This window comes from Dama dama, chromosome 19, assembly GCF_033118175.1.
Source record: "Dama dama isolate Ldn47 chromosome 19, ASM3311817v1, whole genome shotgun sequence".
NCBI lineage: Eukaryota > Metazoa > Chordata > Mammalia > Artiodactyla > Cervidae > Dama > Dama dama.
The window spans coordinates 81,712,038-81,737,784 of NC_083699.1; the positions used below are offsets into that span (position 1 = coordinate 81,712,038).

A 25,747-nucleotide genomic window follows, 5' to 3' on the forward strand; every position below is an offset into this window, starting at 1 on the left:
ATGAGCCACCCCCACGGCCTACACGGATCCAGCCTCCCCACCACCCGCAGAAAAATCTAGGAGGTCAGGCACATGATCCTGCTGAGAATGCCTGAGCGCCTCTCTGCACACAGCCCTGGGCGGGCCGTTTCCCTTTCAGCTTGGTGAATGGTGGAAACTCATGGAAAACAGCAGACAAAGCAGCCCTGGCACAGGGAAGCTTCCAGAGAGGCCCAGTCACGGGGATGCTGGGGCTGGAAACCAAAAACCACTGGGCTCTGTTAGTCCACCAGGCACAGCAGAGGCAGAAGGGGAGATGAGCACACGGCGGGTGGTGGTGGAAGCGCCCGCGGGGGCCGGCTCCAGCATGCCTCTGCAGAGGCACAAGGTCTCCTTCAGGGCAGCTCAGTCACCGTCCTCCCTGGACGGCCTCCCAGCTTCCAGGACCATTGCCGTGGGTGGTCTTGTCCGAACACCCAGGGTCTACGTAGGGATGACACCCAGTGGGTCCACAGGTGGCCTGGGTGCCCGCGTGACCCGCAGGGCCCTGGGCATCAGCAGCGTCTTCCTGCAGGGCCTGCGGAGCTCAGGCCTGGCCACGGCACCCGCTCCCAGCCTGGAGAGGGACCTCGGTGCGGTCGAGGACCTGGGGGGCTGCCTGGTGGAATACATGGCCAAGGTACACGCCCTGGAGAAAGTCAGCCAGGAGCTGGAGGCACAGCTGCGCATGCACCTGGAGAGCAAAGCCACGCGCTCAGAGAACTGGGGCGCCCTCCGGGCCTCATGGGCCAGCAGCTGCCAGCAGGTGAGTGCCTGAGAGAGGAAGCTGACTGGCTGCCTGCTGCCCCATCTCTGGGGGGCATTAAAGAGAGCAAGGGTGCTGAGGCGCGGTGGGGGTGGGGGGCAGGGAAGTGAGTGGCCTGAGGCCAGAGAGACTGACCATAACCCCTTACACTTCCATGCTAAAGACATTAATGACCGTGATGAAAAGAATCAAAGGGGGCACCATTTATTAAGGTGCCCTCAGGGCTGGGCCCATGCCAGACCCTCTGCAGACACTGTCTCCTCTAGGGTTCAAAGCAGTACTGTGCAGAGAGGATCGTTCACTGGTTGCATTTTTAGACGAGAAAATTGAGGCACAAAGAAGTTATGTGCCCCAAACCACACAGCCGATGGGGAAACAGAGCTGAGATGGGAACCTAAATTGTCCCAGCTCCAAAGCTTGCATTCCTCCCCTCAGCCTAGGCTGACTCTGTAACTTTGTGTTAAGAAAGGGTTTTTACAGCCATCATCAAGTGGAATGGTTTTTACAGCCATCGTCAAGCCATCATCACCACCAAATGGCTGTGGCATTAAAAACGATGGCTAAATGGAGGCGTGTTCCTACTTGCATCAATTCAGGGCTGTCCCATAGAAATCTGAGCCATGCAGGTCATTGACAAATTTACTACCCACAGTAATAAAAGTAAAAAAGAAACATGTGAGGTTCATATTAGTGTATTTTATTTAACTCATTATATTTTAAATGTTATTTCAACATATAATCAACACTAAAATTATTACTAAGATAAGTTACATTGGGATAGAAGTTCTGCAATGATGGAAATGTACTGGATCCATACCATTTAGTTATCTCTGGCTGTTGAGCACTTGATGTGTGGCTAATGAGACTGAGGAACTGACGTTTCTCTTTTATTTTATTTTCATTCCTTTAAATTTAAACAGCCACAAGTGGCCAGTGGCTACCTTATTGACCAGGGCAGGGCACAGAGGTTTTCTCCTTGCTTGGTCAGGACCTCTCCAGGGTGGTTCTGCAGGGCGCTGAGATCATCAGTCACATCTGCTTGCAGCCTGCGGTTCTGACACTGGGCCCGCAGCCAGCTTTGCACATTTCATCTGTCTCTTTGTGGGTGGCTGGCTTCTCTGTTTTCCTCCTCCCACAAATGCTGGCTTTGGCATCCCTCTGAGCTAAATCAGCCTCTAGCCCAGCCAGGAACTGCCAGCTCAGACCCCTTGCACCCTGGGGCTCAGCACACAGCCCTCAGCGGGACGTCACAGACCTTCATTCGTGTGTGACTGGGTGATGCTGGGCAGACACACTCAGGGGCTCCTCATTTGCCCCTCTTGCCTCCCACTTCACCCCCTAGAGGCTCTCCACTGCCAGCTGGTGCCCGCAGACAGCACAGTACACATGACACCCAACACTGTCCTCTTGGCTCTTCCTCAGAGCTGCTGTTCTGCTCACATCCATCTGTGTTGTGAGGAGAGCCATCTCAGAGCAGCCTGGGGCCTTGAAGCTGACAAATCTCAGCCAGCCATTCCTCCAGGGTTCTCTCCAACAGTAATAATTCCAAATATTTGTGTCCTACAAGCCACCAGAATGCCCCTATTCCAATATTTCTTTATTGGAATATTCCAATATTTCAGCTCCTGCCAGATAATTTCTTGCACTCAGCTGCCACACAGACTTTTTATAAGTCAAATGTCCCAATTCCTAAGTCAAAAAGTACAGTGACAAAACTTATTCCGTGTTCAACAGAGACTGACTTAATCTGGCTTCCGAGGCTTCAGCAGCTTGCCCAACTTCTTTGAACCTCAGTTTCCTTATCTGTAAAATGGGTATAATAATGCTATGGGAATTCCAGCAAGTCCATAGATAAATAAGTTGCATAAGTCCTGCCCGTAGGTAGATTACAGATCAGAAAAGTGCATACTGAGAGTGTACAGGTACAGTGCTGTGGGCTGGACACCAAGACAGTCAGCCCCCAAATAGGGGCCATTTTCTTTTTAAGTGACTTGAGATTCTAGCTATGAATACAGAGTTCCCTTTTTCCTCTTTTATGAAACACAAACTTGAAGATACAGTTAGAACAACCTGTAAAATGGAATTATTTCTGTTCCACATGCAGTCCTCCAGCCATATCTAGCTCTGTTTCATCTACAAAAAAAAAAAAGAAAATCCTACATATCTGAGAAAGACACACAGTTTTTCCTCTGTTGCTGCTGCAAAACTGACACATGTGGGTTATCCGCCTCCAGGCCTGCCCCTTCAGCTTTACTAACACCTTCTCTCCACCTGGTATTCTCCACCCCGTCACCAGAGTGATCTTTTGGACACATGCAATCCACAATGCAAATTCTGCGTTATGACCCTGCCCGAACCCTCTGGGCTTCTCCTCACCGGTGGACTAAATCCACAACCCTGAGCTCAGTCCACAGGGCCCTCCAAAGTCACCTCTGTCCCAGCCACACCACCCACCCGGGAGGCCATGCACACACCACGTGCCCTCGGTCTGGCTCTGCCTCTGTGGCCCCGTGACAGCCTGCACACACATCCACTGCGGCGGTTGCCATGTTGTCCTGTGTCATTTGTGTGTCTAGGCCCTCACATACTAGGCTCACTGAGGCACATGGAAAGGTCAGGGGAACCTGAATTTGGATGTTGGCTCTGCTACCTTCTAGCTGGGTGGCTTTGAGTCAGTTACGTAACTTCTCTGAGCTTGTTTCCTCATTTGCAATTTGGGCGTCACTGTATCTACTGTGTGGAGCTGTTAGGGGGTTAACTGAGTGTCATGTACTTAGTAAAATCAGCGGCTAATAGCCTAGAAAGACAGTTTCATTCCTGGCACTGCAGATCCCTAGAGCCACATACACAATCGAAGGTCAACACTGAGAGGGACCTGTTCCCTTCAAATTCTGGCTCTGGTTCGTCCATGTGAGGGGCACATCCACCCCACACCTCCCTTTCCCTGTCTTTGAGGTGGATGAACACCTCACCAGTGGAAAGGGGCCACTATGAGCATGAATTGAAAGAAGATATGACAGGGGGCTGCATGGATTATGAAGGGCTGTGTGTCCTCAAAGAGGACCTGCCCCCGTGGGAGCTGGGCCACAGGCCCTGGGGTTGCTATGGGGACCATGGCCCCCTTCAGGGCCTTAAAATGACCTCTTACTCCCCCATCCCCAAGCAGTGTCCTCATCACCCAAGGGCCGCGGGAGATAGCTTCCTCCTAAGCCCCATCTAGCCCCAAACAGCAGGCCCAGCTTCTGGGCGCTGAGAAATGACGCCTTTCCCTTGGGGAGTGGGGCCCACTGCCTCCCTGGGTGCAGGTCATGGAGCCCTAGACTCCCACCTGCCAGTCCCCATAGAGCTCAGGAGGGACCCATCCACCAGGCACTGTCCCTCTTCTGGCCTAGAGATCAGCCCCCCGCAACCTCCACAGTCCATTTATTTCAGAATGTGCCGCCTTCTCCTCGTGGGGGCTCAGAGGCAGCCACGCATGCCGAATGCTCCTGGGCTCCTCTGCCCTCACTTGGATTTCGTGGCCTGGAGCTTCCTGCCTGTCTCTCCAAACACCTTTTCCCAGCATTCCCGACACTTCACAACACTCCCTTACCCTCTCCCCTTGGCAGCCCACTCTCCTCCATCTGCAACCACTTCCTCCCCTCTGTGCCCCTCCTCATCCTTCATGTCTGTTTCAATGGCACCTCCACTGTGAAGCCCTCCCTGATCCTCTTTGGCTCCTCAGGACCAGCACTGTGTTTGAGGCCTGGGGTCAAGCTCTCAGTAACTGAACACTAAAGGGGCTGAATGGTGGTTGGATACCTAGAGAAAAATGTCACCTTCTCCCTAGCCTGGGCCCCCAACAGAACCCTGTCACCCAAGAGTAGGTTGGGCTGGGAAATCCATTTCAGTGACACTTTCTCAGACTCAGCTATAGGAGCAGTGGAGAAGTTCAGAGCAAGTACCAAGCATGATTTCATGTCCAACACTTCTATAGCTGTCTGAGAAGGAAAAAAAAAAAAAAAAAAAGATTGAGAAGGGATAGTGTTAATGGAGAGCTCCCAGAGCGTTTCTGGGAAGAGGCCCCTCTGCCCCGGAGCCTCCCACGCCTCTCCATCTCCACCAAGAGCTTTCACCACCAACCTTGATGAGACACAGGCGTACTTTCAGAAGAACAAGGAAGAGGGCGAGGGGGGAAAGAGAGCGCTGTCCCTGCAGACAAAGCCCCAGCATGGAACGTGACCCAGGACGGGTCTCAGGAGTTCACACCAAAGCAGTCCAGTGAGCAGCCTGGGGAGATTGTCTCCCTCCCCCTTCACTGTGTAAGTTTATCAGCCTTGGAAGAACTCATGGGGGCAGGCCCACTGCCGCACTATGGAGCCCAAACTCTAATAGGCCCCAAAGTTGAGGTTTAAGGCTCAGTAGCTGCTATATTGAAACTTTCACTTGCTGTTTCTTTGAATTCGTGTTTTGTAGGTGAAGTCCAATGGCACAGTGAAGCGTGTGTCAGGGACTTGGAGCCTCGGCTCCCCTGTCTCTCTGGGACAGCCAGGTCCTATGACCCCTTGCAACTCAAGGCCTCTTCTGACCTCCCCTTCTTGTCCCAACCCCCAGCAGAGGCCTGATCACAGGGGCAGGGAGGGTCAAGGTGGCATCTCAGGGGGACAGATCTGGGACCGGCAGCACCACGGTGCATTCAACAGGCAACTGACAGGAGACAGGTGAGCCTTTCACCCACCCTTGATCCAGGTGCATACAGAGTAGTACTGAGGTTCAGTACTCTTAGGGGTCCCTTGTCCTCCATGTTAGGGTAGCCAGTCAATAGAACGGGAGATGCCTGGCTGGACTTCCCCACCCCTGGCCAGGACCTAGCACATCAGTCCAGTAGCTGGCAGGAAGGGCAACCCTTTAGTAGCGGGCCTCACAGTACCCCCAGATCACAGGGCACGGCCCCCTGGGTGCCTGTGAGGGTTGCATCTGTGCCTTGATTACCCCTGTACTCGAAAGATTACAAGATTACATCATTTTAAGATTAAATCATTTTAAGATGAAAAATGAGCATGACAAGTCAAGAGAAAAACCAGAAAGAAAGGAAAATTCTAATACCTTTCAAGGCACCCCTTTTCCTGCTTTTTGAAAGCAGGAAAGCACAAGGAGCTCTGGCTTTCATTTTGCACCGGGATTCACAAAGTATGATGCCTGTCCTGGTTAGAGTCAAATGTATGTGAAGTTCTTTTTCATGTTCAAACCTCTCTCTCAGTGACTCAGCTGTGTTAGAACAGAAACTCTCAGCTCCTTCTGCTCTGCAGTAAAACAGATGGAAGAACTCCAAGCTGGTGGCCAAGAGGTCAAGGAGGACCTGGGCACCAACTCAGGCAGAAGGTGGTCCTCTCCCTCTCTGGCTTGGCTTAGCACTCTGACTTTTCTTGCCAAGTGAATAACGCTGATAACAAGTTCTGGCGGCAACATCAGGCCCCTTCATCCTCAAATAAGCCAACCGCAAGCTTGGAATTAGGCAGTCTCCCTGCCTCAGAGCTGCTCCTGAAAGAGGAGTAGGAGCAGAGGTGGGGCAGCCTCAGAGTCAAAGACAGGGAGTGAGCAGAGGCCAGGGCTGTGGAGACGCTGCGGGGGGAAGAAAGGGGACCGTCTCCACCGAAGTCTCCACCGAAAGTAGTGGTCTCCATGAGACAAAACAGCGGCTTATACCTCCAACGGCAAGGGCTATCAGCTGGGGGAAAGGAGAAGTCAAAACTGTTGAAAGGCAAAAGGATTCAAATTTCAAATGGGCCTGATTTTAATATCTTCCCCATTCTCAGTCTCTCTTTCTGTCCCTTGCAGAGAAAGAGTCCATACTCTGAGGATCCACCTATTTGGAGAAACTACCAGAAACAGGGACTCTAGATTCAGGCCAGGTTTCTCTCCTCACAGCATTTGTGGTCCTAGCAGTTTTTGTTTTGTTTTGTTTAAAAAGAAAAAAAAAAGATATGAGAAGAACCCTCCCCACTGAATAAATGAAAGACCACAGGGTCACTGTTGTGAGTGACTACCTTACTGGTTTGTCTTGGGTAAATGTCCCTGAAAGGTGGAGAGAGGAAGAACCTGAGCAGTTTTAGAACCTATAAAAGCTTGAATACATTTACCCAAGACAAACCATTCAGTCTGTTTCTCGACAGATACAATTTCTGAAGTGACAGCAGGCCAGTAAGGTAGTCACTCTGTTAGCAGATCTATAAGGGACACTGAAGTATCATTAGAAATGTAACTAAAGAGAGAGAAATACATTGAGAGTTCCTCTGAGGGAGAGTGATGTGTAAGATTGGAAAAATTCCTTGGATGGAGCAGGCAAGGGGAAGGAGGCCTGAGGCTCTTGAGTAATATAGGTGGTCAGTAACTTGCTTTCTAAGAAAAGTTGTTTTTAATTTCTTGGGGGCTCTTCTTTTGCTACATAGAGTCTCTGAGAGGGAGCAGAATTGCTGAAGAAAATAAGGGAAGAAACCGAGTCCTGTCATTTGGGGCCTCTGGGCCCTTCCCACACACTAAGTTTCAGTTCAGTTCAGTTCAGTTCAGTCGCTCATTCGTGTCCGACTCTTTGCGACCCCATGAATCTCAGCACACCAGGCCTCCCTATCCATCACCAACTCCCGGAGTTTACTCAAACTCATGTCCATCAAGTCGGTGATGCCATCCAGCCATCTCACCCTCTGTCGTCCCCTTCTCCTCCTGCCCCCAATCCCTCCCAGCATCAGGGCTTTTCCAATGAGTCAACTCTTCGCATGAGGTGGCCAAAGTATTGGAGTTTCAGCTTCAACATCAGTCCTTCCAATGAACACCGAGGACTGATCTCCTTTAGGATGGACTGGTTGGATCTCCTTGCAGTCCAAGGGACTCTCAAGAGTCTTCTCCAACACCATAGTTCAAAAACATCAATTTTTTGGTGCTCAGCTTTCTTCACAGTCCAGCTCTCACATCCATACATGACCACTGGAAAAACCATAGCCTTGACTAGATGGACCTTTGTTGGCAAAGTAATGTCTCTGCTTTTTAATATGCTATCTAGGGTGGTCATAGCTTTCCTTCCAAGGAGTAAGCATCTTTTAATTTCGTGGCTGTAATCACCATCTGCAGTGATTTTGGAGCCCAGAAAAATAGAGTCTGTCACTGTTTCCCCTGTCTCCCCATCTATTTCCCATGAAATGATGGGACCAGATGCCATGATCTTAGTTTTCTGAATGTTGAGCTTTAAGCTAACTGTTTCACTCTCCTCTTTCACTTTCATCAAGAGGCTCTTTAGTTCCGCTTCACTTTCTGCCATAAGGGTGGTGTCATCTGCATATCTGAGATTGATATTTCTCCCGGCAATCTTGATTCCAGCTTGTGCTTAGTCACTCTTAAATCTCTTAAGATCTGTTAAAACGTCAGGTGCATGTTGAGGAATCGGGCAGAGGAGTCTAGATAATGAAAAATAGGGTTGTGCTGCAAAGCCTGGGGATTATTAAGCCCGGGAGACTGAGGCCCCACAGACCTGGAGGCAAGTTCTTCCTTGATCGCTCTACATCTCAATTCCTCATCTGGATAATGAGGATATTTGGACACTTTCTTCAATGATAAATTGTCTCTAAGAAGAAAACACTGGTAGCCTTCCTGCAAAAATTTAAAAAAAAGGATGAGTACTATCTCTACTACTGTGTAACACTGGTCAAAGGTAGTAGTCAATGTGATCAGAAAACAATTGGAAAGCACCAAGAATTTCAATACAAGAGGGAAAATGTTGGTCTTTCTGGAGTATCCAAAAGGTTCCATGTGAAAACTTTACCACAAACAATAACATAGCCTGGGGTCGCACAGGGTCACCACTGAAGCGACTTAGCAGCAGCAGCAGCAGTAAAGTACCAGATTACTAAAAAATTAAAAGTCAATGCTATTGTATCTATAAATAACAAAAAAGATACAATGAAAGAGAAAAATCTTACTTATGATAGCGAAAAATAAAATGAAATGCCTTTAAATGAACTTAACAAGAAACGTCCAAAATCTATATAAGACCACCATAAAACCCTCCTGAAAGACCCAAATGGAAAGAAGTACCATGCACTGAAATATAAAGACTTGAAAGCATAAAGATGCCAGTTCTCCCTATTGATTTATAAATTTAATGCAATTTCAATTTTTAAAATAGTAACATTGCTTTTTTAGAGCTAGATGGGTTCATTATAAATTTCATTTGTAAGAGGAAAAAGGCAAGAAGAGCCAAGAAGAAAAACTAAAAAAGAAGAAGAGAAAGCTCTTCCAGATAATAAAACATACTAGAAAGTCTTGATCATTAAAGTAAACAAAGGATAAAAAGGCCACTGAAACATAAGACAAAATTTAAAAGTAAGCCCCACTGCATATGGAAATTAGTATTGATCAAGGCAGGCTTTGAAACCAAGCCTTTTCAGTGAGTGGTATTCAGGAAACTGGATAGTCATAAGGAAAACAATAAAATTGCATCCATCCTTCACTATATTCTAGGATCAATTCCAAATTCATTCTATATTTAAATGTAAAAGAGGAAGCCATACAAGGCTAAATTCTTTATAACTTGGCTCTGGGGACATTTTTTCTTGGTATAATTCAAAATCTAAAAGCAAAGTTATTGATCTTTTAAAATATTGATAAATTTGATTACCAAAAATTTTTTAAATTTTGCATTCTCAAACAACAACATAAGCATAACTGAAAAATAAATGGCAAACTAAAAAATAAGTCTTTGCAACTTAGAATATAAAGGGTTAATATCTCTATTATATGGACAGCATTTAAAATTTGAGGATTAAAAAAAGTCAGCAACACTCTTATTTTTAAGTGGGCTAGAGATATGAACAGACTGTTTACATAAAAAATTAAAAGAAAAAATTTTATAGTCAATTAATTTCTTTTAATTGGAGGATAATTACAATATTTTGATGGTTTTTGCCATACATCGACATGAATCAGCCACAGGTGCACAGGTGTTCCCCCATCTTGAACTCTCCTCTCTAAAGTTAAAAGAAAAATTTTTTAACCACATAAAAGAATGCTCAATTTCAGTCATAATAGTAAAATACAAAAAAATAAAACAAAACGAAAACCTCCCTGAGATACCATTTACATCTATCAGATTGGCAAAGCTCCACGAATGTGTCGTCTATTTTGTTGGTGAAGCTCCGTACTGTGCGCGGCTCAGTCCCTCAGTCATGTCCGACTCTGTGCGACCCCATGGACTATAGCCCGCCAGTCTCCTCTGCCCATGAGATTTCTTGCAAGAATACTGAAGTGTGTTGCCATTTCCTACTCCAGCGGATCTTCCCAACCCAGGGATTAAACCCGCATCACTACGTCTCCGACATTGTCATGAGGATTCTTTACCCCTGTGCCACCTGGGAAGCCCAGGTGAAGCTCTAGGGAAGTTCACATAATACTGATGGGAATAGAAAATATTGCAACCACTTGTGAAGAAGGATTTGGCAGTATCTATACAAATTTATATGCATGTATGTATATTGAATTTGATCCAGCAATCCCACTTCTAAGACTCTCTCCCAATGACACACTGGCAAAAACATGAACAAGAAGTATGCATAAGGCTATTTGTTTCACTTGTACGAATAATGGCAAAAAATTGGAAGCAACCCAACTACCTATCAGTAGGGGACTAGTTGAATAAGCTATGAATGATATATCCACAGAAGAAATGAGAAATAACTCTGTAAACTCTTATGGAAAATCTCCAGGATATATTGTTGGGTTAAAAAGCAAGGTGGAGAGAACATGTGTGTTATTTACCACTTGTCTAAGAAAGAGGAAGGGATATGAGTACATGCATACATATTCCCTTATAATTGAAAAAAAAAATTTTTTAACATGCTTTTAAATGATCACTTACAGGAAGCAGGTAGAGGGAAAAGAAATAGACACTAGAGTTGTTTTAATTTTTTCTTGTTATGTGGAGATGACTTTGGGACCATGCAAATACTTTAGAGAATTATAAAACAAAATTAAATCTTAAAAAGAAAGCTCTAAAAATCAAAAAGAAAAAGAAACAAATGAATCCAACTATGTTTCAAATTTATGGTATAATCACACAGAGAAGAACTATTCCAAGTGACTTTTAAAATCACAGTAATCCATAGTGGGGATGCAGAAGAGTACTGCAAAAGAATTTCAAATCATTTCAGTAATCATGTTGTTGGTTGTAGGTCAACATAAAATAAATATATACCCATTTCCTAACTCTGATCAGTGAAAAGACTTAGAAACTATGGCCAACCCAGTGGTACTGAGCATTTTTAGCCTCTGGTTTTGGTCTCTAACCACCATCTTTCACTATAAGAACAGAAGCTCCTTGGAGAAATGGCTGGATCCAGGTTTGGGGGCAATGAGTCTGAGAAACCAAGGAAACTATAAAGAACTACTAGAGTCACAGTAAAAGACTTAATAGCCAATTTGAATAAACTCCCACTAACCAAAGATGGCTAAATACCAATAAGAATATTAACTATAATAGATTGAAATACATAAAAATGTTTAAATCTATGCATTCAGTATTGTACTGTTCCCCTTCAAAATCCACCTTGGAGTCTGCTGGGGAACCAACTCAGTTTTTTGAAAACTGGTAGATAATGAGCCAGACATTTTTCCTGACTTTCCTATAAGAACTGTAGGTATATCATGGTTACAGTTTAAAAAAAGAAGAAGAAAAGAGGAAGCGTCATTTTGTAGAAGTATTACAGTTAAAAAACAAATAAGAATGTAATTACTAATTTTATTTGTATATCATAAAAGTAATTCTTAAAACAGAATTTGAATATCACCACTTTGCAAATAATGTGTCTAGGCAATAACAATCATCAAATAGCTACTAATCTCACAACAAAAGACCAGCAGACTTGTACCTTCTGATGGAGCATGCAATGCCACCTATGAGTAGTCTTGCCAAAAACATAAAGAGACAAACAAAAAAGAAAATTGCAAGTGGTTAAGTCTCAAGAAAGAACTACAGGGAATACAGAGGTCAGATGAACACGTTAACTGACACAATGGGGATGAAGTCAGCAAATCCAGACAGTAGGAGGCTGCAGGGCTAACCATCCAATTTTTTCAACAAGCAAAAATTACCAGGGGAAAAAGGAGAGATGGGGGGATCTATAAGTTAAAAGAGATTAAATTGACATATCAACCCATTGAAATGGACTTTATTTGGACCACTATTCAAAGAAACTGTAAAAAATATATCAAACAATTGAAGAAAGAGGAACTGGATATTTGGTGCTATTGAAGAATTGTATTTACCTTTTAGATGCTATGTATTTTAAGAGTTGTAGAAGTTATGTGGTTTTTAAAATGCATGTTTATAATTTAGCAATACCATACTGAAATATCTGAAGAAGAAATAATATCCAGGATTTGTTTAAAACAATCTGGGACAGGATGGAAATGTGAGGTATAACAAAAGAAAAAAAAAGCCATGTGTTTATAGTCATATTGGTGATGGGTATATGGGGATCCATTATACCATTCTCTTTTTATGTATGTTTGACATTTTCATAATAAAAATGATTGATCCATAGGTATAACATGAAATAATGTATGTACATTACTGGGAGCATACTTAATACCCAATTAAGTTTGTAGAATTGGATAAATGAGAAGATGCAGACATTAAGTGGGTGGTAACATAAACAACTATGTTTACATGAAAGGTTCAAACCACAGACACTGCAGGAGTTTAGAGAGGAGTGGGGTGCTGACTAGCTCTCAGAGGTACCCCCAAGAAATGGAGACCAAATGTGAGACCCAAAGAACCTGCCAGAGGGTGACCATTCAACCCAGGCCCAGCGTAGACCAAGCTGAGAGTTAGGACCAGGTGTGACCGACTGCAGGGTAATCTGCACTTGGAGCTGACCTCCCAACTGTCAAAGGGAAGGTCTGTATTAGACATTTGTTAAAATCAGCAAAACAGGTTTTATTAATATTCAGACTACGGCAGTAGGAGAGAGAGACTTCAGAATAGAACTGAGCTCAACTCCACTGCAACAAAAGGTAGGAGGCTTTTTAAACGCTCTTGTGCTAAAGGAGAACACTGAAGGAGGTTGAGGAGGGTAGTCTAGGTGATTTGGCCATCCATGTTCCAAACCCATGGCTTATCCAAAGGAGAAGCACAAATCTCACATCTTTATGACAGGAACAGACTGGAGCAAGGAGCCCCCCGAAATTAGCATCATACCCTCCCACAGGAACCAGGAGAGGGGGAGCTATGTCCCCAGATGTTTGCATTTCACAGAGATGGCACCTAGGTCCTAGAGGAAACATTCTGGGTTGTAGGAGAGTCATATCTCAAAAGAGTAGAGAAAAGATTTACAGTTTCATGTTTCCCAAAGTAATTGTCTAAGAAAAGGTAGAGCAGGGGCCTGTTGTTAGGCTGGAACAGTAAATTCTTCAGGGAGCTTGAGCCCTCTCAGGAAGGCATTTTAAGAGGGCTGGGGTCATCCTAGGGACATGCTCTGATGTAGATGGAAGCCATGCTAGAGTTTTGTCAGGTCCCCTAGTTGGAGGGTGGTGGAGGATGGAGAGTGTCATGCAGTTTGCAGGTCTCACCTCCAAGTGCCAAGCTCTCCCAGGCTGTGCCCTGTTCTCTAGTCCAAGAGTGGGTGCAACACAGCACACAAAAGGCAGCCCCCAAAGGGTAGGGCAGTGAGGGCTGAATACAGAATCAGGCAGTCTAAGGTTTCAAATCAGAACCCTGAAGTGAAATGCTAGAAACAGCCCAATTGCGCCATAAAGCTAAGTAATGCAGCAGACTCCTCTGCAGTTATAAGAAAGAAAGAAGGAAGCTTGTCAGGTACTAATGAGAAACTATGGTGCATGCTCAGTACCTTAACTGTGTCTGACTCTTTGCCACTCTATGGACTGTAGCCCGCCAGGCTCCTCTGTCCATGGGATTTTCCTGGCAAAAATACTAGAGTGGGTTGCCGTTTCCTTCTCTAGGGGATCTTCCCAACCCAGGGATTGAACCTGCATCTCCTGCTTGGCAGGTAACTTCTTTACCACTGAACCACCTGAGAAACTAAATATATATATATATTTTTTAAATTAAAAGGCAGACTGTAAAACCTATCTATGTTATGCTACTGTTTGTGTTTAATGCAAAAGAAAGAGAGAGAGGAAGGAAGAGAGGGAGGTCCTTAAGGAAGGAAAAAGAGGGGAAGGGATGAAGGAAAGAAGGGAAGGAGGGAGGGAGAGAGGAAGGAAGGTGGGGGTGCAGCCCGTCCCTGGAAGCATACACAAAGTGGTGGCAATGGGTGCTTCTAGTGTGGAGCTGGGTGACTGGAGACACAGATAGGAGCAGGCTTACTTTGGGCTCTTGCACCAATTGAATGATTTATCTTAAAAGAAAATGAAGTTATAAATAAAACTCCTACCAATGACTTGGGGCGAGCTCCAGTCAGGTCCAGGGCTGGTGAAGCCCCCACAGCCTCAGAGAAGTACCAAACCAGGTGTGAGGGAAGAAAACTTTTCTCAACAGCCTCCTCTCAAAACAAAACCCCAAGAGCAATGGGGAGACCCTCTACTGACCTACAGTCTCCAGAAGAACTAAATTAAAACAATCCAGGCAAGTGCCAAGGACAGATGTGGTGCCTCTTTCCAGGGAGTTATTAAAAAAATGGTTGAACCCAGCAGAATGTAATCCATGCCCACCACTCCCCCAAAGGGTTTATGCTGATCTACCAAAGATGAGGACTCAATTTAGGAAAATAAAATCTAGTTTATCGCTGTCTGGCTGGAGAAAAGCACATAAAGACTCATTTACCTGGTTGTAAATGAGATGGTAGAGCAGAGTGTCACAAATACATGATTTAGCCGAAATGAGAAGTTATGTCAGCCATTATCAGTAAGTAACGAAAAGCAGTGTGCACAGAGTGGAAAACAGCATCACAAAACCTACCAACTGGTAGTTTTTATTTATCTGTTTAAGGGATCAGTGAACAACCATCTAAATAATTCTTAGGGGAGACACGGAGAGAGAAGTAAAGTTAAAAAGGGCTCCCTCTCAGCAGACCCTGGGCAAAATTTCACCCGAGGCAAAGACCCCTCACCGCCCACACCTGCTGGTGCCCTGTCCCCCAGCACCAAGGACCAGAGGCCCCGCCCCCGGCACCCAGGCCCCGCCCTCCCTTGCTCTCCCTGGCTGACCAGAGTACATCCAGGCCTCACCCCCAGCCTTTAATTGTGTTATTTCTTCATCATCTCTGACCACTTCAGGTAAGGGCCCTCTGCTCAGGCCTGCTCCCAGCTAACTCTGAGGAGGAAGGTTATCTGATAAACGAATTGACTGTTACTTGGGGAGGGATGTGACTCTTAACTTACTAGCGCTGGTTTGTGCTCCTAATAAAGGTGGAAAGGCTCTTTGCCCATGGGTGGCTGTGAAGTGTGAATGAGACAAGGACGACAAGTTCCTGGCCTGTCCCCAGGAGCACTGCTTGCAGAGTGAATTGCACCTGGTGGGATTTTAGCTCCCGCAGGCACCTAGCAGCTCAGCCAGGGCCAGCCAGGCCAGGCCTTCACTGCAGGGGACACCCCTAGGCAACCCCCACTTGCCAGGTGGTTCACCCAGATCCCAGATGCCCTCTGGAGCAGGCATAGGTGCCCTGGGAGTTCTATACGATTCCTGCCTGAGAATCCTGCTCTCTGATGAAACCCATGGAGGTGAACTGTGTGCGCTGTCACTATGCGCCGCTCAGGTAGCGCCTTCATGTCAGTGTGACACCTGCAGATATTAACAGGAGCTTTTATTCACTGTCTCAGTGGGTTCTCTCAACGGTGTCTGTGTCACCCAGAAAAATGGAGGTCTGCCCACTTGATCAGCCTGCCAGGGCTGCCATAGAAAATTACCACAGACAGGGCGATACTGGCTGGCTTAAACAACAGAAACTTGTTCTCTCACGGTACTGCCGGCTGGAAGTCCGAGGTCAAGGTGTCTGCGGGATTGTTCCCTCTGAAGCCTCACTCCTTGCCTGGCAGGTGGTCGTCGTCTCCCTGTGTCTCCACATGGTCTTCCCTCCATCTGTTCAGTTCAGTTCAGTTCAGTCGCTCAGTCGTGTCCGACTCTTTGCGACCCCATGAATCACAGCACGCCAGGCCTCCCTGTCCATCACCAACTCCCGGAGTTTACTCAAACTCATGTCCATCGAGTCGGTGATGCCTCTATACCTGTGTCCAAATTTCCTCTTCCTATAAGGACCCAGTGATATCAGACTACCGCCACCTCATTTTAACTTAATCACCTCTTTAAAAGCCCTTTTCAAATGCGGTCACATTCTGAGGTACTAGGGGTTGGGACTTCAACACACACGTTGGAGAGGGGGACACAATTCAGGCCATTAACACCCACTTTATAGACAAAGAAACTGAGGTCCACAGAGATGAAGTTTCTCCTGGAGTTAGTGCCCTAGTCAGGACCAACTCAGTGTTGCCTGCCCCACTGCCCCCACCCCCCAAATTATGAAAAGCCTCCTATTAAACTCACTGAAAAGATCCCAGGGACTTCCCTGGTGGTCCAGTGGTTAAGACTTCGCCTTCCAACGCATGGGGTGAAGGTTGGCTCCCTGATGGGGGAGCTAAGATCCTACATGCCTCACAGCCAAAAAACCAAAACATAAGACAGAAGTAATAGTGTAACAAATTCAATAAAGACTTAAAAAAAAAAAAAAAAAAAAGAATAAATAAATAAGAGACCCCAAATCCTTAAGGGTAAACTGGCCAGTGATCCCCTGAGTGCCCACTGTTTGATAAGATGGAGTCATAGTCAGTGACAGCCCTTCTCTGAGAGGAGATTAAACTCTGGGATATGCTTCCTTTTTCTCTGCTTTTCTGCCTCTTCTGATTTGGGAGGAACTGCCAGAAACAGTGATTGATCCTTACCCAAGCTTGCTCTAACTGGAACGAACTGCTTTAGCGAGGACGCGCGAGGCTGGGTGCCTTCCAGCTGTCAGGCCGCTCAGTACTGGGACTTGAAAGTTTAATAGCTTGGCTGTCGGGGAATGGTGCGGCCCCCCAGGGATTTCTATTTTTCTTCTTCAGTGATTTTTTAATGCTTAGAAAAATGTGCTGAGCAGTCGGCCCTGAAGGCTGAACCTCTTTATCTGAATGGAGCCGAGGAGCTCCGGTGGGAGCCTGTGGGGGAGGAGAGAGGGGTGCTCCTTGGAAAACGCTCTCCTGCATCAGAGGTTTCCACAGACGGCGGGGGTGGAGCCACAGTCTCCCCTGCGGGGGTGATGGCTGCCACCACACCTAGGTCCAGGGGGCCCCTTGAAGTGCTGAGGGGTCTTCCTGGGAGGCGAGAGGCCACGCCCAGTGGGAGGAGCCCCTGTGCTGACCCCCAGGGACCCGGGTCTGGGAGTGAGGCAGGCACCAGTTACAGCCAGGCTGACCACTAAGAGTGCACAGACAGGGGGACAAAGTCAGGTGGATCACTTGCTGAAGCAGGAGAGAAACACTCTGAGGGAACCTGGGACATCTCAGGAAGAGGGATTGCAAGGAGCTTGTTGGGAGGTGTAGGCTTGTACTGGGCAACCTGGGGGAAGTTAAGAGCAAGGTCTTTTTCTGTGTTTGATGCTGTCAGGAACCAGGGGCTCTTGGACGATGGGGTAGCTTACAGTTTGGACCTAGCGGACAAGGTGCAGCAGGCCTAGAGCTGCTGTGAGTAAACAGCGGTCCCTCACAGCACTGGCTGGAAGGTGCCCATTGAGTTTATGTGGTTGTAGAGCAATTGCCTCTCAGTTCAGATGTGATCTTGCGGAGGCCTTGTCTCTGTCCCCTCCCACCAGCATCGCAGAGCAACACTCTGGTGGTCGCTGATACACTGTGAACGTCTGTATGCAGGTGACCGTACCACGGCCCAGCTGTTAACTGCAGCTGCCTGCTGTCAGGGCCAGGGTTTTCATCCTCCACCCAAACGGGGCCTCCTGAGCAGCCCGACCTCAGTGGGGGAAGGAGGGACCTGAGACAGAGCTGGCAAGTCGAGATCTCTGCCTCACATGTGGCTACGCAGGGCTCTCCAGGCTGGGCCAAGGCGTGGTTTCTTTGGGAGACAGGACTCTGACCTCAGAAATGCTGGGGCCCCACACCCCTGCCTGTCTCACCTTCTCCCTGTAAATGAGGTGGAACAGAGTGACAGAGACCAGGCCCAACTTTGTCCTTTCCTAATGTGAGGCCCTTATCTCAAGTTGAGGGGGGATGACCCTATATCACAGAATTGTGAGAATTCTGGGAGATAATGCAGGGGAACTAGAAGCTTCCAGAAGGCAGGAACTTGACTTCTCTACTCCCGGATCTTTCTCTGGCACCCTAGACAGTGCCTGGCACCTAGTAGATACAAGATGAACATTGATTAAATCGACAGACAAACATGACTCACAAAGTAACTACTTAATTATAGGTTTTCTATTATATTTGTTTGCTGGCTGCCAGAACAAAGCACCACAAAGAGAGTGGCTTAAACAACAGAAATGGACTGTCTCCCACTTCTGAGGGCTGGAGTTGGAAATTTAGGTGTCAGTGGAGTCGGTTCCTCCTGAGGGCTCTGAGAGAGGATCTGTTCCAGGTCTTCTTCTACCTTCTGGTGGTGGCCTGCCATCCTTGACCTTCCTTGGCTTGTAGATGTATTATTTCAGATTCTAACTTCCTTTTCCCTGTGTTTCTGTGTCCAATATTCCCTCTTATAAGGACACCAAGTCACACTGGCCTAGGGTCCACCCTAATGACCTCATCTTAATTTGAATGCATCTGTAAAAATCTTATAATTCCAAATAAGGTTGCATTTACAGGTACTTCAGCATGTCTTTTGGCTGGTACACAGTTCAACCCATAACATCAACTATTGTTTTTACCACATTGTAGTCCTGATTTCCAACATTTTATCCTGTTTCCTCAAATGTCATTTAAAGGTTCCAGAAATGCCAATATTTCCCCACCTATTTCTCTCACTTCACCCTCACTTCCTTTTGCACTTGAAATCAGATCCCAAATCTGTGTGGTGTTTGAAACCACACGCATGGTACAGAGAACCCAAGAGAGTACTATTTATGTATTAGAAACACAGTAAGTGTCACTAAGTTGCTGTTTGATCTTGGACAAATCATTCCACATCTCTGAACCTCAGTTTCCTCAACTGTTAAATGAGATTGTGTCAAACTGACATCTTGCAGACACACAGGTAAATAGGTCAGATTCCATTCATATCACTTCAATCCATGGACACGAAGACAAGTACAGGTGACTCCCATGTCTGTCTTCACTTCAGGGCTAAAGGGCTGTGTGCCCTGCGGCAAACCCATTTCACTCCACGTTTCCTCACTTACAACAAGAGAGGGTGAAATTCTCTGATCTCCCAAGCCTTGGCCCTAGACCTTCTGTCACTGTTCCTCATTATCCCCAAGCCATAGAGGACGCCTAAGAGAAGAAACCGCCCTCCCATGAGCCTGGTTCCCTAATCTTTCGTGGCTCTGCTAGTTGGCCAGCTGGGATAGGACTGTTCAGTATATGTTGACCACCTGCTTCATTTTCAAGGGTCAGGTGGTGTCTGTGCTCCAGTATTGATGAATCAGTTTTATTGACCCCCCCCCACACACACACACACCTGCCAGAATATTTCAAAGGTCTTGCTAACTGACAGTGAGGGGAGAAATTGGCTTATTGAGAGAGCACAGAGCCCACACCTGATCCATGATCACAAAAACCCAGATTAAATGTAACCAATGGACACCTGGAATTTCCAGATTGAACACCCCTCAGCATCATGCCTGACCTAAAGGTGGTCCTGGATACAAGTGAATATTTTTCCTGTTCTCAGGCAGATGGGAATCACGCTCCCATGGCCCACTGCTGTCATTCATCCCCAAGAGCAGAGGTTTAGTCCAACAGGTCCTGAATCTAACCCCTGGGACAATGCCAGGTACAGAGAGCAGAGGAGAGAGGGCAGGAGGGCAGAAGGAGACAGTGCCTCACAGTGATTGACGGTACAAACTACAGAGTCCAAAAAGAACTGCATTCAAATTTGACTTTGCAATTGAGCGGACTTGTGATGGTAAACAAGTTTATTGGCCTCTCTGAATTTCAACACATCCTCATCTGTAAAATGTGGATAATAATATATACCCTACAGGATTGTCATGGGAATTAAATAATTCACTTAAAGCATTTAGCTTAGTGTCTAGCCAGGCACGTGCTCAATTAACTGTAGTGGTCATTTATGTCATTGTGTGTAGTGGTTAAAATGATAATATCTGCTTGGATTGCAAGTCCTTTCCATTACCATCTGCTCAGCTAACTCTTCAGTACTGCAGGGGGAAGGAATTAGCAGTTGCACAGGGGCAATCAGAGAGGAATACCTTTTATGGGTGTCAGTTCTAGAAGGTCTTTAAGTCCTCATAGAACCATTCAACTTCAGCTTCTTCAGCATTACTGGTCGGGGCTTGGATTACTGTGATATTGAATGGTTTGCCGTGGAAATGAACAGAGATCATTCTGTCATTTTTGAGATTGCACCCAAGAACTGTATTTCAGACTCTTTTGTTGACTATGAGGACTACTCCATTTCTTCTAAGGAATTCTTGCCCAAGTAGTAGATATAATGGCCATCTGAGTTAAATTCACCCATTCCAGTCCATTTTAGTTCACTGATTCCTAAAATATCAATGTTCACTTTTGCCATCTCCTGTTTGACCACTTCCAATTTACCTTGATTCGTGGAGCTAACATTCCAGGTTTCTATACAACATTGCTCTTTATAGCATCAGACTTTACTTACATCAGTAGTTACATTCACAACTGAGCATTGTTTTTGCTTTGGCTCCATTTCTTCATTCTTTCTGGAGTTATTTCTCCACTTTTCTCTAGTAGCATATTGGGAACCTACCTAGGGTGTTCATCCTTCAGTGTCATATCTTTGTGCCTTATCATACTGTTCATGAGGTTCTCAAGACAAGAATACTAAAGTGGTTTACCATTCCCTTCTCCAGTGGACCATGTTTTGTCAGAACGCTCCACCATGATCCATCTATCTTGGATGGCCCTACATGGCATGGCTCATAGTTTCTTTGAGTTAGACAAGACTGTGGTTCATGTGATCAGTTTGATTAGTTTTCTGTGATTGTGGTGTTCATTCTGTCAGTCCTCTGACAGATAAGGATAAGAAGCTTATGGAAGCTTCCTGATGGGATAGCCTGACTGTGGGGGTGTTGTTCTGATGGGCAGGGCTATGTTCAGTAAATCTTTAATCCAATTTTCTGTTGATGGGCAGGGCTGTGTTCCCTCCCTGTTGTCTGACCTGAGACCAAACTATGGTGCTTGGAGATAATGAAGATAATAGCGACCTCCTTCAAAAGGTCCCAGGCACCCACCACCACTCTCAGTGGCACTAACCCTGCGGCAGGCCACCGCAGACCCACACCTCCTTTCTGAGACTCCTGGACACTCACAGGCAAGTCTGGGTCAGTCTCGTGTGGGGTCACTGCTCCTTCTCCTGGGTCCTGGTGCACACAAAGTTTTATTAGTGCCCACCAAGAGTCTGTTTCCCCAGTCCTGTGTAAGTTCTGGTGGCCCTACAGTGAGGTTAATGACGACCTCCTCCAAGAGGGCTTATGCCACACCCAGGTCTGCTGCACCCAGAACCCCTGCCCCCTGTGGCAGGCCACTGCTGACCCGCACCTCCACAGGAGACACTCAAGCACTCAAAGGCAAGTCTGGTTCAGCCTCTGTGGGGTCTCCTGGTGTGTACAAGGCTTTGTTTGGGCCCTCTGAGTGTCTCTGGCAGGTATGGGACTTGATTCTAAACATGATTTCACCTCTCCTACCATGCTGCTGGGGCTTCTCCTTTGCATTGGGCATGGGGTATCTTTTTTTGGTGGGATACACCATTCTTCTGTTGATGGTTGTTCAGCAGCAAGTTGTAATTTTGGAGTTCTCACAGGAGAAGACGAGCTCACGTCCTTCTACACTACAACTAACACCCAAAAAAGATGTCCTTTTCATTATAGGGGACTGGAATGCACAAGTAAAAAGTTAAGAGATACCTGGAGTAACAGGCAAATTTGGCCTTGGAGTACAAAATGAAGCAGGTCAAAGGTTAACAGTTTTGCCAAAAGAATGTACTGGTCATAGCAAACACCCACTTCCAACAACACAAGAGAAGACTCTACACATGGATATTACCAGATGGTCAATACCAAGATCAGATTGATTATATTCTTTGCAGCGAAAGATGGAGACGCTCTATACACTCAGAAAAAAACAGGACCACGAGCTGACTATGGCTCAGATCACGAGCTCCTTATTACCAAATTCAGACTTAAATAATGAAGAAAGTAGGGAAAACCACTAGACCATTCAGGTATGACCTAAATCAAATCCCTTACGATTACATAGTGGAAGTGACAAATAGATTCAAGGGATTATATCTGATAGAGTGCCTGAAGAATGGAGGTTCATGGCATTGTACAGGAGGCAATGATCAAGACCAGTCCCAAGAAAAGAAATGCAAAAAGGCAAAATGGTTGTCTGAGGAGGCCTTACAAATAGCTGAGAAAAGAAGAGATGCTACAGGCAAAGGAGAAAAGGAAAAATATACCCATTTGAATGTAGAGTTCCAAAGAACAGCAAGGAGAGATAAGAAAGCCTTCCTCAGTGATCAATGCAAAGAAATAGATGAAAACAATAGAATGGGAAAGACTAGGGATCTCTTCAAGAAAATTACAGATACCAAGGGAACAGTTCATGCAAAGATGAGAACAATAAAGGACAGCACCTAACAGAAGCAGAAGATATTAAGAGGTGGCAAGAATACACAGAAGAACTATACAAAAAAGATCTTCATGACCCAGATAATCACAATGGTGTGATCACTCACCTAGAGCCAGACATCCTGGAATGCAAAGTCAAGTGGGCCTTAGGAAGCATCACCACAAACAAAGCTAGTGGAGGTGATGGAATTCCAGTTGAGCTACTTCAAATCCTAAAAGATGATGCTGTGAAAGTGCTGCGTTCAATATGCCAGCAAATTTGAAAAACTCAGCAGTGGCCACAGGACTGGAAAAGGTCAGTTTTCATTCCAATTCCAATGAAAGGCAATGGCAAAGAATGTACAAACTACCACACAATTGAACTCATCTCACATGCTAGCAAGTAATGCACAAAATTCTCCAAGCCAGGCTTCAACAGTACATGAACTATGAACTTTCAGCTGTTCAAGCTGGATTTAGAAAAGGCAGAGGAACCAGAGGCCAAATTGCCAACATCCGTGGGATCATAGGAAAAGCAAGAGAGTTCCAGAAAATCATCCACTTCTGCTTTATTGACTACACCAAAGCCTTTGACTGTGTGAATCACAACAAACTGTGGAAAATTCTTAAAAGAGATGGGAATAGCAGACCACCTGACCTGCCTCCTGAGAAATCTGCATGCAGGTCAAGAAGAAACAGTTAGAACTGGACATGGAACAACAGACTGGTTCCAAATCAAGAAAGGAGTAAGTCAAGGCTGCATATTGTCACCCTGCTTACTTAATTTATATGCAGAGTACATCATGCAAAATGCCAGGCTGGATGAAGCACAAGCTGGAATCAAGATTCCTGGGAGAAATATCAATAACCTCAGATATGCAAATGACATCACCTTTATGGCAGAAAGTGAAGAGGAACTGAAGAGCTTCTTGATGAAAGTGAAAGAGGAGAGTGAAAAAGCTGGCTTAAAACTCAACATTCAGAAAACTAAGATCGTGGCATCTGGTCCCATCACTTCATGGAAAACAGATGGGAAAACAATGGAAACAGTGACAGACTTTATTTTTTGGGCCTCTAAAATCACTGCAGATGGTGACTGCAACCATGAAATTAAAAGATGCTTGCTCCTTTGAAGAAAAGCTATGACCAACCTGGACAGTACATTAAAAGGCAGAGACATTACTTTGCTGACAAAGTTCAGTCTACTCAAAGCTATGGTTTTTCCAGTAGTCATGTATGGATATGAGAGTTGGACCTTAAAGCTGAGCACCAAAAAATTGATGCTTTTGAACTGTGGTGTTGGAGAAGACTCTTGAGAGTCCCTTGGACTGCAAGGAGATCCAACCAGTCCATCCTAAAGGAAATCAGTCCTGGGTGTTCATTGGCAGGACTGATGTTGAAACTGAAACTCCAATACTTTGGCCACCTGATACGAAGAACTGACTGATTGGAATTAACCCTGATGCTGGGAAAGATTGAAGGCAAAAAGAGAAAGGGATAACAGAGGATGAGATGGTTGGATGGCATCACCGACTGGATGGACATGACTTTGAGCAAGTTCTGGGAGTTGGTGATGGACAGGGAGGCCTGGCGTGCTGCAGTCCATGGGGTCGCAAAGATCCAGACACAACTGAGCGACTGAACTGAACTGAATCAGAGATGTACCCTTGGTGTCTGAAAAGCATCTCACTTTGTGGTGGAAATCCAACAGTAGACTCCAGGCCAAATTAGAGCGTCCAGACTCCCTTGTAGGCGAGGCCGGGGGCGGAGGACCGGCGGGGTCCCAGGCTGCTGCCTGTGACCGGATTATCTTGGCAAGTGGCGCCACCTTCTGGCTCCTCTAGGAACTGACTTGAACTCCTAGTCACCCAGCTGCAAAATCTGATTTGTGCCCAATTCTGGATGCCTATAATCATCCCTTCATTGCTAGAGCCACCCTGATCCAGAGAGGCCAGACACACACTTCATACCGCGCCTCAGTCAGTCCATTCATGTCAGCATTTCCATGACAGCTGCCAATTTCCTGAGGATTATAAATCAATCATAAAATTGCACTTTGCCCTGAGACTTTGCATATTATTATCTAGCAAGTCTGTTCTTATTCTCTCCTGCTTCCACTTGTGGTGGGAGAAACCACCCCCTCCTTTTCTCTTTCAGCTGCATTCTCTGTGGCTTTGGGTTTTAGGTGAGAGCTTGAGTTTGCAGTAGGGGTCCTGAGTCCCACCTGGTCTCAGCTCACCAAAGACTTTGCCTGGGTCCCCAGTCTCTCCACCTTCATCTTCTCATCTACAAAAGGACAGACAGAACTACACCTGCCATCATGGCCCCAACTCTTTTGAAACTGAAGGAGAATAATATGAGTGGGGAAAACGCCCTGTCAGTGTCAGAGATCAGGCTGCGGCTCCTCAGCCTGCGAGTGTGTAATTAGTGTCACACGTAAGTACAGAATCGTAGTGATAAGGGAGCGTGCTGGCCCCAACCCTTCCTCAGCCGCGGGCTCCACAGTGTAACCTTTGTCATGGTGGCTGCTCTGGAGCCGGCACAGAACTCATTTTTATTCTGTTCATTCATCAGGCACTGATGGGTCTACTCTGCACCAGGCACTATGGGATTCAGATATTAAAGGGTCAGAATTCTTGGCCTCTAGGACCTGGAGAGCCAAGAGGGATGAGGAGTGAACAAATGAATCCACACATTGTTGAGAGCCTGCCGAGTGCCAAAGCATACCGCAGGGTGTGTGATGGATGTCACCGGTGTGTGAAACAGGAGGGCCTTGTGAGGTCCGCTTACAAAGGCAGCTTTGGTTTGAAAGGGACCTCTTCCAAGGTCCCCTTCAATGTGTTCAGTGGGAGGTAAATCCTGTCTCCTGCCCCTTGTAGAAAACAATGAATGGTCTCAGGATTTTTCTGATCACTTATAGATAATTAAAAATGCCATGCTTATTTTAAGTCCCAAAACACTTTCTCAATCCAGTAAACAGCATGACTGGTCAATATGTTATTCAACCCATGGACCCATGTTTTCCCTCCTCCCAGGTGGGCACCGCCCCCGCCCCCCGGCCCCGCCCTGCCCTCCCCGCTGCTGTTTCTGATACAGTCAATGTAAGCAGGAAAGAAGGAGAGGAAAGGATGGCAGGAAGGAAGGAGAGGAAAGGATGGCAGAAAGGTTCTTCCTTGAGAGACACTGTTAT

General features: G+C 46.2%; 1 protein-coding gene across 1 annotated transcript in view; it reads left to right on the forward strand.

The window, feature by feature from the left end:
* Positions 1–295: 295 nt before the first annotated feature.
* The window catches only part of BFSP2 (beaded filament structural protein 2), a 74,951-nt gene continuing 49,499 nt past the window's right edge, over positions 296–25,747 (forward strand). The window contains exon 1 of the mRNA XM_061167995.1: positions 296–784. Within this exon, the coding sequence (XP_061023978.1) occupies positions 296–784 (489 nt within the window). The remainder of the gene's footprint in view (positions 785–25,747) is intronic.